The 15,984-nt window shown below is 41.3% G+C and overlaps 1 protein-coding gene across 1 annotated transcript in view; it reads left to right on the top strand.

Annotated features, from left to right (window-relative positions):
• The window catches only part of PUS3 (pseudouridine synthase 3), a 40,013-nt gene that overhangs the window by 14,435 nt on the left and 9,594 nt on the right, over window positions 1–15,984 (top strand). Inside the window, exons 2-3 of the mRNA XM_044086618.1 lie at window positions 5,804–6,366; window positions 13,254–13,444. Of these exons, the coding sequence (XP_043942553.1) occupies window positions 5,804–6,366; window positions 13,254–13,444 (754 nt within the window). The remainder of the gene's footprint in view (window positions 1–5,803; window positions 6,367–13,253; window positions 13,445–15,984) is intronic.

Genomic DNA, 15,984 nt, shown 5'->3' with positions numbered 1-15,984 from the left:
ATTAATATGGTTTAGTAAGGGGATGTATTGTCTGTGGGGTGCTGCCCCCCTAAAAGACCACTGTTCTGTTATGTAGATGACGTTCCTAGATGCTTACTAGGCTATCATCACAAGAGCCATTAATCCTAGTCTACCCCAAATTACCAAAGCATTGCTGGTGTCAACACCTCAAGGAATTTTTTTATATATTAGTATTTTGTTTTGAATCCACCAACTGTCATTGCAGTTGTAAAGCTGCTTACTGTGTAGTAGACGTGCGTTTGTGGATTAGTGTATTTAAGTAATGTGGATAGGGAGGGTGCAAAAAGGCTTGATCTTGCAAAACATTTATGCAGCAGGAGCAATTTTCTTTTGTCGGGAGTGTTCTCTCCCATGGTTGTTAGTAAAGTAACTAGAAGTAGGGGGTAGTGATTATGAACATTTCGTTGGTGATGTCTCCTACTATTTAAGTGCTCATGACAGGGTTGGGTTGATAATATTGCTACCACAGGTCTATATTACGTTGTCGAAAGGCGATTTCATCTGATGTTTTTTCCTTGACGCGTAAACATCGAACTACCAAAACTCTGAATGGCCAATTCAGCAAATTGTTTCCCATGGGGATAATCACTTGGCAAACCAAAAACAAAAACTGTCAGATCCTACAAAGTTGGAAGCTTTGCCCCATCACCCCCCAACTAAATATACCAACTCCAAGATTGCACTACATTGGAGGAAAGGGCAAATTCCCAATGATGGCCAAGTGATTTTTTTCCCCCTGGGAAAAAAATGTGCTTAAGTGGCAGTTCGATGTTTCTGTGTCGATGAAAACACTTTTCGATGCCGTAATATAGACCTGCTACCACTAATTTTAATTTAGTTGTTTGAGTGTGTTGGCTGCACAGCGGTTTGCTAAGTAAGCGTTCACTGTTTTATTTACAGGAAATGTTGCTTGTATAGACTTCTTTTTCAGCTCTTTGTGCTTCCCCATAATAAGAAGCGCCATCTACATTAGATTTTGCATCAGAGTGATCTCTTACAAATTCAGCTGAATGAACAGTGTTGTACCTGCAGGAGACCTGGGTTTCTTTCCTGAAAAATGAATGGGATGTTGTGGATCACCTGAGAAAGGAGTTCCTTGCTAATTTATTTATTTTTTTATTTAACTTACATTGTTAATGATGGGGCGGCCTAGATGTCAGCTTATTGAAAGGCCTCTGTCAATTTTCCCTTTTTCTAGAAGATGCAGGATATGTAGTGGATGTATCCATTGGCAATCCCAAGGACAAACACGGGCATTTAAAGTTACACACTTGATTGGCACCATGGCTGCATATAGCCATTATTGGTAGCTTTTGGTATGCTGGAAGTATGAGCTGTGTTTTAGCACTTATCAGGTTGCATTCGACCAGCAGTGACTCAAGTGTTTTCTCAAACCCATGTCAGTGATGTCATAGATAGAAAGCCAGTCTCCCTTTACCACATCAGGCCTTAAAACTGCAGTGTCTCACATGTACAAGGTCATGGTGCAGACAGACTATAGCATTTTCTCTTTCTTACCTTCTCCTTGGGGTGCTGTGTCTGTCTCCACTTGACCTCCACCTACAGATTGCATGGGGATTTCTGTCTTGTTATAGCTTGTCAGCCAGTTGGGAAGGGTACTGTAAACAACAGTACTTCAGATTAGATGTTAAATGAAGCCCCGTCTGCCCGAGTTTGTGGTAGTTCATGTGGATGTAAGAGGTTCCATGGTACTTGTCAAACAAAGATAGTAGAGGAAGTTCTCTTGTGCTCTGGCCAGATTTCCCCTAGTCAGAATGAATACCACTTTGGGTCTCTCCTGAAAAAGAAGCCACTGGCCTGGTGGGACTAACCTAATCGGCTAAGGAATAAATAAATGTGAAGTAAAACTATTTGTATTAATTTTGATCATTGTAGGTGGCTAGGTGATGTAGCCAGGGATCTGCTTGACCTAACTTTTCTCCATTTGTCACACAGGAATGCTGATGTGCACTGATACTAGAATGACGTATTAAATTACATGGTTGTAAGATGCGACTGAGAATGTTTCAACTTCCCTCGAACCAGAAGCTGTCTACTTTCAGTTTCCAGTAGTTGTAAGACAGGTTAACAAAACAATTACTTGTTTGCGGAAGCTACTCCCTCCTCACCTGTCCTGTGGAATATGCTAGTTAACAGAAAGCTTTAGATTACTTCGATGATGGGAGTGACATTTTAAGTATCTCTGCAGAGATCAGTTTAATTGTTTGATGTGGACATTCCGATCTGACAGATCATGTCTTTATAAATTGGGGGGGGGGGTCTTGTAAGCCTGTTAGCCTTCTGCTCTTCCTGTGCTCATTACTACCCCCGACCTTGTATGTGGGGCTAACAGGTACACATATCTTTTATGTCAGGGATTGGTGGGGTAGGGGCTACACTGGTGGTTATATATTCTCACTTTTTTAATATTCTGGCTGGGTGCCTTCCGTGTATGTATTTAGGTGCACCAGTGTGTGCAGTAGTGTGGGTATAAAACCATGTACAGAGATGGGGCTGCATATCGTGTGCAATGATGCTGGTATGTCACCGTCCTCTTAAAGAAATGCTAGCAACTGAGTCATCTTTGCAGTTGTACCTCTGATCTTCATTTGGAAATAGCTGCTGTGTATATCTGAACTTCTGTCCCTCTCTTAGACCATTAAATATCACTGGATACTGGCTTCTCTCCAGCCATTCAATGACATTGATTCATGTATAAAGTTATAGATCCTTGACATATTGGATGATCACCATATCCCTGCACCCCTTAGATTAGCTAAGAGTGACGTCATGTAGGTATGTTGAGCTGAGGGAATCATTTTACTTGTTATTCAGTACATGTAGAGGTTTCTTCAGTTGTTTTTATAGATAGGTTAATCAAGATGGATCACTGCTTTCAGATTACTTCAGAAATTACGCTGTTCTGCCTGTTAGACACCTTTTGCTTTATAGCTGTGGGATAGCTGGGGTTACAGTGTCACCTTCTACATGGTTTGGCGGAATAATATGCCAGAAGACTGGCCTTAAGAGAATACATCAAATGTATACTGCTGCCTTGGCCTTTGACTAACATCAGCCACACCCATATAAGGTTTACATCATACCAGTGTAGAGCAGAGCTGTAATCGCTAGCAGCAAGATGCATATGGCCACAGTCCCTGGGGAGGAAGGGACAGCGTTGTGACATGCATTTTTTTTGGGGGGGGTGCTTTTGGCTTACCAAGCAAGCTATCTGGTGGTAGGCTTCATTTTTAAGTCTGTGGGGAATGTGCAGTTGTAGAGAGAATGTCTTGTGGGTCCCTGTGTTGTCAGGGGTAGCTTGTACCCCACCTCAGGGAGTGGGATTTGAGTAAACATCATCATTTTAAGGATGACTTTAAGGGTAAAATCATCTCTCGTTTCTACCTATTTGATGAGCCTGCTGGAAAGCACTTGCCCTTATTGTACTGTGGAGATTCGCTGGTATGGGGTAATGAATGCTAGTCTGATTAGGGGCTTGCTTTATGGTTGGCCAACAGGGCAAAATCACACAGAAAAAATAAGTCACCAATTATAGTAATTACCCTCATACATGTATAAACAACCAACCATCCACAAGACTTTGACTATGTATAATGGTACTGTGTACTAGAAATAAAATTAGACAGTATTTGAAAAATAACTGCAACTATATACCGTCACAGAGAGAGAGAGAAAATAAATGGAGTAAACAGGCAGATGGCAGTTAGAAAAACACTAACCACTATCTGGTCCTACTCCTACCACTGTCTGAAGAGTGTGCAAAATGATTGTAGTAGTTTAACAGTTGCAGAAAACTTAGTCATAAATTGTAGATGTGCATCTAGTTAAAATAGTTTACCTTTTAGTCCACAATGTTAATGCTGTATTTAAAGAAGCTGGTAAATACTCCATCTGATTGCTTGCATATTTAAACTGAACGGTCTATGGAGAGTATCACAAATCTTAGCACTGTGTTTGTAAAATTTTAATTCTGTGGAAAGTTGTAGTCCATTTGTGGTATCACATCCGATGATAGGAAGTGGCAAGCTTAGAAAAAAAATAAATGGCAAATGTAGTATTTGTGTGTATGAAATCATTTTCACTTAAAATTGTTGTAATACATGTTACAGGAAGAAAAAATGTTGTTTTTTTTTTAAACAGCTTTACACATTTTTTACAATCTAATGGCATATTTAGAACTATTGTGGGCTTTATGCAGGACAGATATTCACATTGTATGTTCTCTGCATCTTTACTTGAAAACAGTTGTACGTTAAAAAACTTATTTTGCAGCAGTGGGCCATTCACCCCTTCTAACTAACCTTACTTCATTTGTCTTATTTGTTCCAACCCATTCTGAATGGTAATTTTATATCCATCAGTCGTATGTTGTAACTTGTGCACTTCACCACTAACCTTTCTAAGATATAATGCTACCTTGCATCTTAATTAAACACTATCCCTTTAGTCATAGCTGCCGTTGTGGACCGTTTTAACCTAGTCTGTTTTCCTTGGTGAGTATCAAACCCTGTATATAACCGTTATGCCAACCTCTGATCCCTACCTTGCAAGTTCTTCCCCCTCATTGTAGCATCTCACCTGCAGCATTGTCCCCTTTTTCTAGTTTAAAATGTTTAGCTCCAGTAATCTCTCATTTGCTGTTCAGCTTGCTTCCAGAACTGGTACATGTTACCCCTGTGGTTGTACTGTGACCGTGTGCAGTGGCATCAGTGTCCCCTCTCCCCTTGTGTCTGTGCCCCTTCTTGATACCACCTGTCCTCTTCCATCCCAAGCACTTGCCCTCTCACTGTGTTCTTTTTGGTTAGTCCTTGAAATGATAAATACCTTAAGGTCCTTTTCCTGTCCTACCCCACCCCAAACTAAGTGAAATACTGTGCACTTGTTTAAATGAACATTGGCTGCCATTTTATTGCCTAGCCTCCTGTAGCCATTTCATAGTCCACTTCCCCCATTCCCGTACCTTGTCAGGCTGTGTGTCAGGACAGAAGAGCCTGATATTGTTCTCGAGCCTATCGCAAAATCAGAGTATATTTAAACAGTACTGGCCATTAGTCACTTCTTTGTCCAGCATGAGATGTCCTGCCTCTCTGTCTCACATACACACTGTTGTCTGTGATCTTCCTGTTTGGAATTTTGTACTAATTTTACAATTTTAAGCCTTACTTGCCTCCCTTGATCTTCCTGATCCTTTTACTCAGGACCAAATCAGACTCCATGTTTTACAGTACCACTTATGGCTGTTCTTTATTTGCCTAGTTTGCTTGAAGGCCCATCAACAAAATGTATTGCGTTTGTTTTTGTGGGTACTTGTTACTTATTTTTTTTTTGTCTCAAGGTTAGCATTCAGTAACAGTCTCTTTACTCTGCTTTGCTGTATTGCTGATTTTTGGTTTAGTATCAAACCCTGTGATTACTATAAGTTAATTAGCTGTCACTGCACAAGGGAAGCTTTAGTCTGTCTTGTTGCTGTGGGAATATAAAAGCAGGCCAGTAGGCTGTTAGGATAGCTTTGTTTTCAGTAATGTGCATTTTTGTCTTCCTGTTAACAATGATCCTTTCAGTTCCCTTACTGTATGCGAAGGCTTAATACGGAACTAAACTACAGAATGGCGATATACGAGCACTGGACCACAGCTTGCAGAGGTATTTGGTAGATGAGCTGAGGTTTGAGAAATGTGAATTTTCACCAGGACTACTGTGGCTTAATAGGTTATAAGTAGTGAACCAGCTGCACATTAAAGTTGCATCTACCCTTTTTCAGGTGATATCCCTGGACTTGCGCTCCAACCTCTCAGAAGGAAAAGGAATCAAGCTTCGGCAGAATGCTGCTGCTGGCATGAGAGACAGAGACACGGAGGAGATACGCTATACACATATTCTAAATCGTGTACTTCCAGAGGATATCCGTGTCCTAGCCTGGGCGCCCGTCGAGACTGATTTCAGTGCTCGTTTCAGCTGCCTTCAGAGAAAGTACCGCTATTTCTTCCCCAAAGCAAACTTTGACATTGCACTTATGAATGTTGCGGCACAAAAGTTTGTTGGCACCCATGACTTCCGCAACCTCTGCAAAATGGATGTAGCTAATGGAGTGGTGACCTTTCAGAGGATGATTTTGTCAGCGGCAGTGCGGGTGCTGGACTCTGCTGAGGAGGTGGAGAACCCCTTTGCAATGTGTGTATTTGAGGTTACTGGACAAGCTTTCCTGTATCACCAGGTCCGCTGCATGATTGCTGTCCTGTTTCTGATTGGACAGCATTTGGAGGAACCTGACATTATCGATAAGCTGCTTGACGTGCAGAGGAATCCTCGGAAACCCCAATACAGGTGATGTTTAACAATAAGCAAACCCCAATACAGGTGATGTTTAACAATTAAGCATTTTTCATTGGTTTATTTTATTCAGTACAATTTGTTAATTGGGTAGGTGGACAGTTCCAAGAACCATTTTCATCCATGATCTGGGCTAAAAGGCAACAACATCACGACTACACCAAGTATATATACAGTAGCATAACGAACATTTACATTACAACACCAGAAAAGCAAGTATTAGAAGTATGCAGATGACAGAAGGCATAAAATAGATGTACTAATTCTCTAAAGTTCTAAGTTTTGACAGTCAGTTATCTGTGACGCCATAAAGAATTTTCAGCGCTGTTTAGCTTTGGTAGTGTTTGGGGGTCTGTCAGCTTTGTATCGTATTGCAGACATTTGTATGTTATCTAATATTTTTATGTGGTTTTGATTAAGTGGCTGTTGACCATTGAGCCTCCCCCATTGGTTTTCAGCCCATTTGTTGTTCATACTAGTTATCTCCAGCACTGAGGTAACAGCTGACCAGTCATACTATCTTACAGGCAGCCATGGAGTGGATTGTGCCCTCATTGAAACTCTGACAGTGAGGGTGTTAACGCTCAACCCTCCCCCCGGTGGCTGTTGAGCACCCACCCCACACACCACACAGCAGGATGTCCTAAACCATCCCCATGTTAATGGGGGCAACCATCACTGGTTTTGGATTCCCACGCCCGTGTCTTTAGTTCTGTCTGGGCTTGTGTGATGATCAGCCACTTGAGACCACCACTCCATTCTCCCTAGATGGGGGAGCTGGTCAGCTGCTCATGACAACCCATTCCTACCCGGCTCTTCAGATTGATTATTTCTGTCATGGTCTTTCCATACACATGGCGCCTGTATGAAAACTTCTGGCTGTCAGTCTGATGATTCAGTTTTTTTTCCTTTTGCTGCATCTCCCTGTAGTATTTGCTGATGCATATTAAAGGGATGGCTGTTAAACAGAAGTACTGTAATTTCTCTTATCCTTGATCTAGAGGGTAGATTCTTTCTTGACGCACTTATTTTTTCTTACTGACCTTTGTATGTTTTCAGCCATAAAATGTACAGGTGGCATTGTCTCCTCTTGGAATTGCCGTTGGCCATTCTGTTGGGTACTGTGTTCAGCCTCACCAGCCTGGAGCAGTTAGTTTTCATTTTCACCCCACACACACACACACATTTGAACTTGTCCGCCAGATAGATTTTGCTATCTACATCACACTGCCGGCCAAGTTTCCCCACTCTGTTAAGTGTTCAGGTCAAGTTGTATTACTTGCTGTGTTATGATTGTACCTGAATTAGTAGCTGCCCTCTAGATTAAAATTTCTTTTAATATGTATTCCCAGGATACAGTGTTCATTTTACATGGTTATGCCCCTCTGTTTACTATCGCATGTTTGACACTACTGTGGCCGAAAGTGCAGATATCCGAAGAAAATGTTCGGAAATCGCAACACCGACCACAGTAAATGCCGAACTGAGCATTTCAGTGAAGTCGAATGTCGAACATTTCAACTTCACTGAAATGCTCACAGCCACACCCCCCCACTTTATATATACAAACTCCGAGATCGTACTACACTGAGGAAAAGGGTACATTTCCCAGTCCCCACTATAGTGCGATCTGCACTACACTGTCAAACCTTGCTATAGCGGCTGTTCAATATTGTAAGGTTCAACAATATAGTACTCACACCATGGTTCTGCTACCTGATTTACACACACACACGTTTTTTTTCCTTTTGTGTATAAAGAAACTTTTTTCATATTCATTGTATGTTGACCAGAGTAACTGAGCAGTGTTGTGTGTAAATATATTTGTTTATTTCAGTTTAAGAAGGGTAGACATTGATCACAAATGACCAGTTTCAGTCTTAGTGTAGGCAGGAGAAGATATGCTCATTTATGGGAAAAAGGGATAACATGACGATTGTATAAAGTTAACAACAAAAACAGGATTGCACACAGTATACACAGTAGAACTGTGCAGTATTTGAAAATGGAGTGAGTAATATGATAGTGAATGTGTAAGAGTATTAGTAACTGGGGGAGAAGTATGACATGTGAGTGGAAGTACTGTAAACATCAGGGTTAGATTGGAGCTAAATGTATTAGTAAATAAAGTAAACAATGGGCAATTATTTGTTAAATGACCCAGTTAGTGGTCTGAGTTTGCGCAACATGCACGTGAAATGCAGTTTGTATTGAATATTCTAATAACGGTGTTCCTTTAATGGGAATAAAGAAAATTCATAGGTTAGATGTACGAATTGTAGATCAGGTGAAGTGATGCAAGTTGCAAGAGAGATTAGAGTGCAGTCTGAGCTAGGAGAAACAAAGGAAAAAGTAGGTGATGTGATCTGAAGACACACTATTATTTGGTAAGTTTTTTGAGCTGGACCTTTAGCTAGGTTTGGAATAGTGTCCTTCATGATACCGCATTTAATTCAAGGTGCAGTACGAGTCTGACTTCTGAAGCTTTAGGAAGGCGTTTCTGTTCCTTAGCAGCCAAGTTAATTGGACACGATTTGAGTGTCACAATTTGAGTAGTTGTGAACGTAATAGAAGGTCAGTTGCATTTTACTGGGAGACAGTTGCAGTGATCGTGTTTGGGAGAGTGTGATAAATCTGAATTTCATTGGTAATTGAATCCAAGGGAAGGGCATATTCCATTTAGGATGTATTTCTCTCTTGTTCTAATTGTCTTGGTAAGAATGGGAGAGATTTTAATGGCCCAAAATGGTAGGAAGTTAATCTTTTCCTTGCGTTAATGTGGAGAGAGAAGTTTAAAATTGATTCAAGCCAAAGCCCTAGGTATTTAAATGAGGTGGTATTTTGTATGGCTGTGTTGCTGTGATCACAGATTTATAAAGGATGTGAAATTTTAAGCTTTTGCTTAGTCCCAAAAATCATGGCTTTAGTTTTGCTAGAGTTGAGTAGGAGGTTTTTGTGATTTTATTTGATTGATATGTGTTTACCAGGAGAGTCCAACTGGGCAATAGCCTTTTTACAACAGATGTCTGGGGGGAAGCTTTGAGTATTACATGAGAAATGTATAAGTTGTAATGCAGATAGTTGCAAAGATTGATGAGTATGATATAGATATTTGAATGTTTTTGATTGTTTAGTTTGTCATTTTACCATACTTAACTTAAGATTAAGAAGTGTTTACAGTTAAATATATGTGCAGCTGTAGTCATGTAAGCACAAGTATACAGACATGGCAGTGGAGTGTGTGAGTGTGTGTGAACATAATGTGTTTGGTGGGGAGGTGGTTGGTAAGACTGCATTAGGGTAGTGTGGTTGACAGCAGTAGGTAGGTGGTGGAAAAAAGGACATAGCTGCCCTTGCTGGCCAATTTCACTTTTGGTGCTTGACTTAACCTATCCCATTTGGTGTTTAAATTGGCCTTACCCAACCTATGGTATATATTAATAGAGTACCTCTAGTGAGAGCAAATGGGATCATTCCATAGAGAATTTGAGGGGTTCATGCATGAGATAACGTATTGAAGAGCTGCCCCTCTCCATTAGTAGTACAGGGGACAGTCCCGGATACATTTTTTTAATTTTCCATCCATAGATCCAAGTTGCAGTTAAATATGGATAAGGATGAATTTTGCTTTATATTGATGGGGAGCAGGGTTGCCAGATTTCCAAAATCACAGCCACCATTTTGCACGACCAAAAAAAAAAAATTAATACGTGTAACTTGAGAGAGTTGGAACTAGGACAGTTATAATGAAGTTGTAGTTGTGTGTGTGTTTTCCAGCTCTTGTTCCACAGTTGTAAGTAGGCATGTGCTACTGGTACTCGCTTGCCAGTTATTTTAGTACGGGAAGGGAGGCATTGTTTAGTAATAGTTGCATACCCTTCTTTTGTAATTGCTTTTGATTTCGGGTAGACATTTTGCTCCATGTGGTTGGGGGGGGTCACTTCGAGTGACACCCAAGCGTGACAGAAATTGTAGAGGGAGAGCTACCATATCAACTTGTAGGAGGCATCAAGTTGGCTTTCGATTTTAGGTGTTGTATTCTACTTCAGTACCCTTCAACGTCAGTGTTAGGTTGTTAGTGATTTCCTTTTTGTAGGAAGCACTGCTTTACGGGAGCAGGGAGTTGAAAAAAGAAACAAAGTAAAAATAAATGTGCAAAAATGAAAAATGATGCTGTCCTAAATTTGTCAACCTGTTCCTGAAATACAGCTGATACTAATAGAAGCCATTTCAGTAAAAGTGTTAAGAATACTTGGTCGTAAATTTAACAAACCTTGAAAAAAATGCACCAATTATTAACTAAATGGTGTAAACAGAATGCTTCAAAAGGTGACATCCTTACGTTTATCATGTTGCTGGAAGTGCACTGTTGTATTAATTGTGTTTTCTGGAAGGGGTAATCTGGCATACCTCAGTTGAACTTGACGTAAATGAAAGCTTTGACTGACAACAAGCTGATTAGTCTATTAACAGTGTAATGTACCACCATACCTCTGTTCTGTGACCGTCCCCCTTGTGCACAAATGGGGAAAAATGTGTTATGGATGAATGGATTTTTGCTCCATTCCACCCAAGATGAATTTTTAACAGGACCATCTATTAAGGTAATTGTGTAACCGCAAACATTGCTTTAGAATGGGATTAAACATGGTCTTAACTAAACTCACCATCCACTTATAATTGGGGGGGGGGGACTGAAGCAAACACATTCGTTGCAACCGATTAAAATAATTAAGCTCCCGCTGAAGTTGCCATTTGGGTGAATTATCAGATGTGCAGACAAGGCAGAACTTGGAAGGAACATCAGAAAGGTCAACCAACAGAAGAGTTAAAATGTTTGCAGTTTCCCTAAATTTCCAGACTCTGTTAACACCAGTGAATGAGGCAAATTCTCTTAAACCATTAACAATAGGGATTTTCATAGCATAGTGCAGGACTCAGGATTTGTATGAACTCGAGACTGTCCAGCTCAAATCGGGACTCCTGGCAACCCTGATGGGGGGGGGTGTCTCTACCAGAGCGTCAGTATCCTCTGAGAAATACCTACCACCTCCAAACTGTTCTGTTTGATGCTGAAGAGGTTTAGATCCCTTGACTGAGTATTTCTGATCCCATTTGACTTGCTGATGTGCAGTAAATCCTTCAGCAGTAGGTCAGAGAATGTCTTGTATGGCAGACACAGGTCACCCTTAACAGTCTGTAGGATACTGAGTGTAGTGATGGGCTTTGAGTCAGTCCATGGTATATTGTTTACAACTTGCAGGTAGTAGAAGTTTGGCAAGGGAAAGTGGTTAGGATTAGAATGAAGAGTTGTAGGGTGAGAGAAGAACACTAAAATACCTTCTGAATTTAAGCCTTTGACTCCATAGATAAGTGAGCGAAAATCTGACTGGAGATCTGAGTATGTGCAAGGGAGTGATATCCAGTTTATTCCTCTCCACCATCAGTTCCCAAGAGGCTGTCCCTCATTCTGGAGCCCTTGCAGCCTGTCCCATAACACTGTTGCAGTGCTTTGCTTGTTTAGGCATGCAGATGCACCATTGAATTTCATCAGGCACATGCGTATCAATAGTTTAACTTTTGCACTATATTGGATCGTTCTTGATTAAGTTTCCTAGCATGGCATGTTGACATCCTTACATGTATGACATCTGGACATGCTGAAGACAATCAAGAGACGAGAATCTAAATGGAAGCTGATTGTTGCATTTGTTGAGGCTTTTTAGCTGCTGCTGCAGGGTATGATTGTTGGCTTTTGGTTTACTAAACAAGCTGCATTAAAACAAAACTTGTGCTGCTAATGAGTTGATCTGTTTTTATTGAAGTCGTCCTTTGTGGCATGATGTCTCACAACAGATTTAATTTTTAAGTTTTAGGGGTAGGATTCATGCTGTATTTGTCTAACATTTATTTGCAGATTTGCAGAGTTTAAATGATTTCAAAATGTGGTAAGTTGAACAGTGGATCCGTACAAATTCATCAAAAGCCAGATCACATTCTTATTCTGCAAATGGGTGAAACTGCCTTTTTTAATCACCCCCCCCCCCTTTCCCTGCTGAGTATCAGCCCTCCTGTCTAGGGAGCTGTTACAGAAGCAGCCATTTGGGCTTTTTTGCATCTAGATCCCTTTTACTACCCTTCTCTCTGACATGAGTATCCACATCCCCAAAGGGGCATTCTGTGCCCTCTCCTGTCATTTGCATACCCCCCCCTCACATACACCTACGAGGGCTACTGTCATCAGCTTGGATTGCGAGTCTTTGTCCCTCAGTCCTATGGGTGTTGTCATGCAAAAGCTTGTACAGGAATAATTTGTCTGATCAGGACCACCATCCCCCCCCCCCAAAAATGCTAAGTCCATCACTCCTGTTTTATCTCAGCTGGCTGTCGCAGTGCAAATGCTAAGACCCTCACTCCTGTTTTATCTCAGCCGGCTGTTGCAGTGCCCGAGTCATTGGTGGAACTTGGATCATCTGCTTCACTCCTCCACACAGAATAATTGGAATTAACTGAAAATGCAATCAAGTTATTAAATTGCATTATTTTCTTGAGGGGGGGTTGCCCCCAACCCCTGCATTGGTCTGCATCCTCCATCCCTCATTTATCCAGGATTTTGCACCATGGTAGCAAAGAGAAGTCCTCTATTGCTATAACAAATTTTGGCAGAATGGATTTTTGTCAGGAATAGTAGTTCAGTAATTAGCATCTCGGACAGAATATTGCAGTCAGGAGTATATGTTATCCTACCATGTCAGCCCATACTTTTCCAAAAGTCTTTACTGGTGTCAATTGGTAGCTGTTTAATTTAGAAAGTTAAGGGAAAGCAGAGGTTAAACATTTCTCTGTCACTCTGTTTACTCAACGTTTGTTTCTTTTTGCAGCATGGCTGTGGAATTCCCGTTGGTGCTCTACGACTGCATGTTTGAAGACCTGGACTGGATCTATGACCCGGATGTACAGCACTTCAACGTAACTCATCTGCAGCACCAATGGGCCAGTTATGCCTTGAAAACCCAGATCCTGCACAGCATGCTACAAGGGCTGGAGACAGTACTTCTCGCAGGGGAGGCAGGTATGTTTGTGATGGCTTATATTCTATAATGAATTTAATTGGGTAGACTGGGTACACTTGACAGCATTCCATCTACTAATACTAAATCTTACTAGGTGAGACCAGGTAGCTTACCCCCTTCACAAATGCATGCCTTGCTAACTCTTGTATCGCCAATTGGGTAGACTGGGTACACTTGACAGCATTCCATCTACTAATGCTAAATCTTACTAGGTGAGACCAGGTAGCTTACCCCCTTCACAAATGCATGCCTTGCTAACTCTTGTATCGCCAATTGGGTAGACTGGGTACACTTGACAGCATTCCATCTACTCATGCTAAATCTTACTAGGTGAGACCAGGAAGCTTTCCCCCTTCACAAATGCATGCCTTGCTAACTCTTGTATCGCCACAGCAAGTTACACACTTGGTATTTAGGAAGATAAAGTAGCCCTTCTTCTTACAGCATTGCCTCCCTACAGATACATCACAACTTTTTCTATCCAGAAACTACGGCTTTTGTGCCACATGCTGGTGGCTACTATAACTGTACTCTTAAGGATAGGCTGTTGGTCACCCAGTATATGAGTGAAGGTTCAGGTGTGGCCTGATAGAGGCTTGTTCATAATACTGTTGTTTCTCATGGCCGATTGTCTGCCAGACTGCTTTCTCACAGAGGCGTGTCCATAATACTGTTGTTTCTCATGGCCGATTGTCTGCCAGACTGCTTTCTCACAGAGGCGTGTCCATAATACTGTTGTTTCTCATGGCCGATTGTCTGCCAGACTGCTTTCTCGCAGTGGCTTGCCCATAATACTGTTGTTTCTCATGGCCGATTGTCTGCCAGCCTGCTTTCTCTGTGATTTAGCACGTAATCTTCTCATTCAGTATAAAACTGATGTTTGTTAAAGTGCCTTAAACGTGTTCTTGACTAAGGGAAACGGATAGGTGCCTTGTTTGGTTCAACTTTACATTAGCCTGCATGAACCATTCATTTCATCATAGGGATCACTGCAACAGTACCATTCCATTTCCATGGAATTGGCTGTCGACAAACGTCTGCCTTTCCGTATTGGCATCGTCCAAGCAGAGCTCAGTTACTGCTAGCTTAGGACTTTGGCCTAATGGAAGGCTAAAACAGAGAGACCAGTCCACTCCATGTTTATTTTTTGTTGCATGAAATGATTGATCATTAATTTAGCTGTATGTTAAGAAAATCATTTGCCAGCCTTTGCAATATTGTCCGAAATTACATCTTATACAAGTTGCTCTTCCCAAGTTTGTGACAACCCTGTATGCTCAAACCAAGACAGATTTCACTTAGAGGATTGTTTGTAGAATGTCACTTCGTCTTGGGATCCCCTCTAGTTTCACCTCGGAACACTGCACTATTTTTAAGAAGATTCCATTTTGGGTTTGGACAGTTAAGGGTGTTCATCACCCTCCATGGAAAAGCTGTTATGAGTACTCTATTGTAGGTGCATGCCATTTGCCCCTCTGCCCTTTGGAGGCAGATAGTGGAATTTTTGTCATGCATTGTCCAGCCTTTGAAGTATGCAAAAAGGTGAAATCCATGAAGCACTGATCTTGTATCTCAACCTGCAACCTCAACAGCCTGCAGGACAAAGTAAAAGATTAGTTCAGAATGCTGAATCCTGGCCACGGAAAACTTAATAAAACTTACAAAAGTAAAGCCCTGTTTTGGGGGGGGGGAGACTACAACAAAAAAAAATCCAGTTAAGGGTTTAAGCAGATTTTCATACGACGATGGGCGAGCATTCTTGTAGAATAAAGATCTGCTTAAACCCTTAACTGGATTGTTCCCCCCCCCCCCCCCCAAAGAGGGCTTTATTTATTTTTGCAAAGTTAGCTGTGGCCCGGATCCAACATTCTAAACTGTTGTCCTTTAATCTAGCTTTCTATTTTTGAAGTGGCTGCTCAGGACAAAGTGAAATAGGAAATCTTATTCCCTACATATTTGATGCAGACCTCTCTGCCTTTTGGGTACATCAAAGTTGATAAAGTATATTATTGGGTTGTTAACCAGAAGACTTCTTGTTTGGTTGGAAGCTTAATCTTATGAAGCACTGCCTTTAGTGGGGCATAGAAGATGTTTTAGAGCCTTGTAAAGGGAACCTGGACCTCAAACAATGCCAATGACTCTCTATTCTCCCTGCTTGTTTCCTTTGTGGGGGAAAGTAGGCATCCAAAAAAAGTCTTTGATGTGGTATCATTACAACTTGTCTCTCAACTTCCAGCACCTGAAAAGTCAGACAAATCCTGCAGAGTGCAGTCTGTATGCAAAAATGTGGTAGTTAATCTGCCTTTGGTCACCCTTGATGGTGCTAAGGGGTCTGTACTAGGTCTATACGATTCTGGAAAAAGGTCTGCACCTCTTAATTTTTTTTCCGCCTGTGCCTGCAGACCATCGGCTCTCCACCATGGGAACTGACTCACTCATTCTCCTACTTGGCAAAGCAATAAAGATTAGTGTCTGAGCTGCCCAGAGTGGGCTATCATTTAAGCAGCATTGAGAGTGCTTTTATACTGTCCTTAGCATC

Source organism: Protopterus annectens, chromosome 10.part0 (genome assembly GCF_019279795.1).
Source record: "Protopterus annectens isolate FY-2018-M chromosome 10.part0, PAN1.0, whole genome shotgun sequence".
In the NCBI taxonomy this organism is placed as follows: domain Eukaryota; kingdom Metazoa; phylum Chordata; order Ceratodontiformes; family Protopteridae; genus Protopterus; species Protopterus annectens.
The sequence above is the reverse complement of the archived record's forward strand: the minus strand, read 5'-3'. Positions and strand labels throughout refer to the sequence as shown.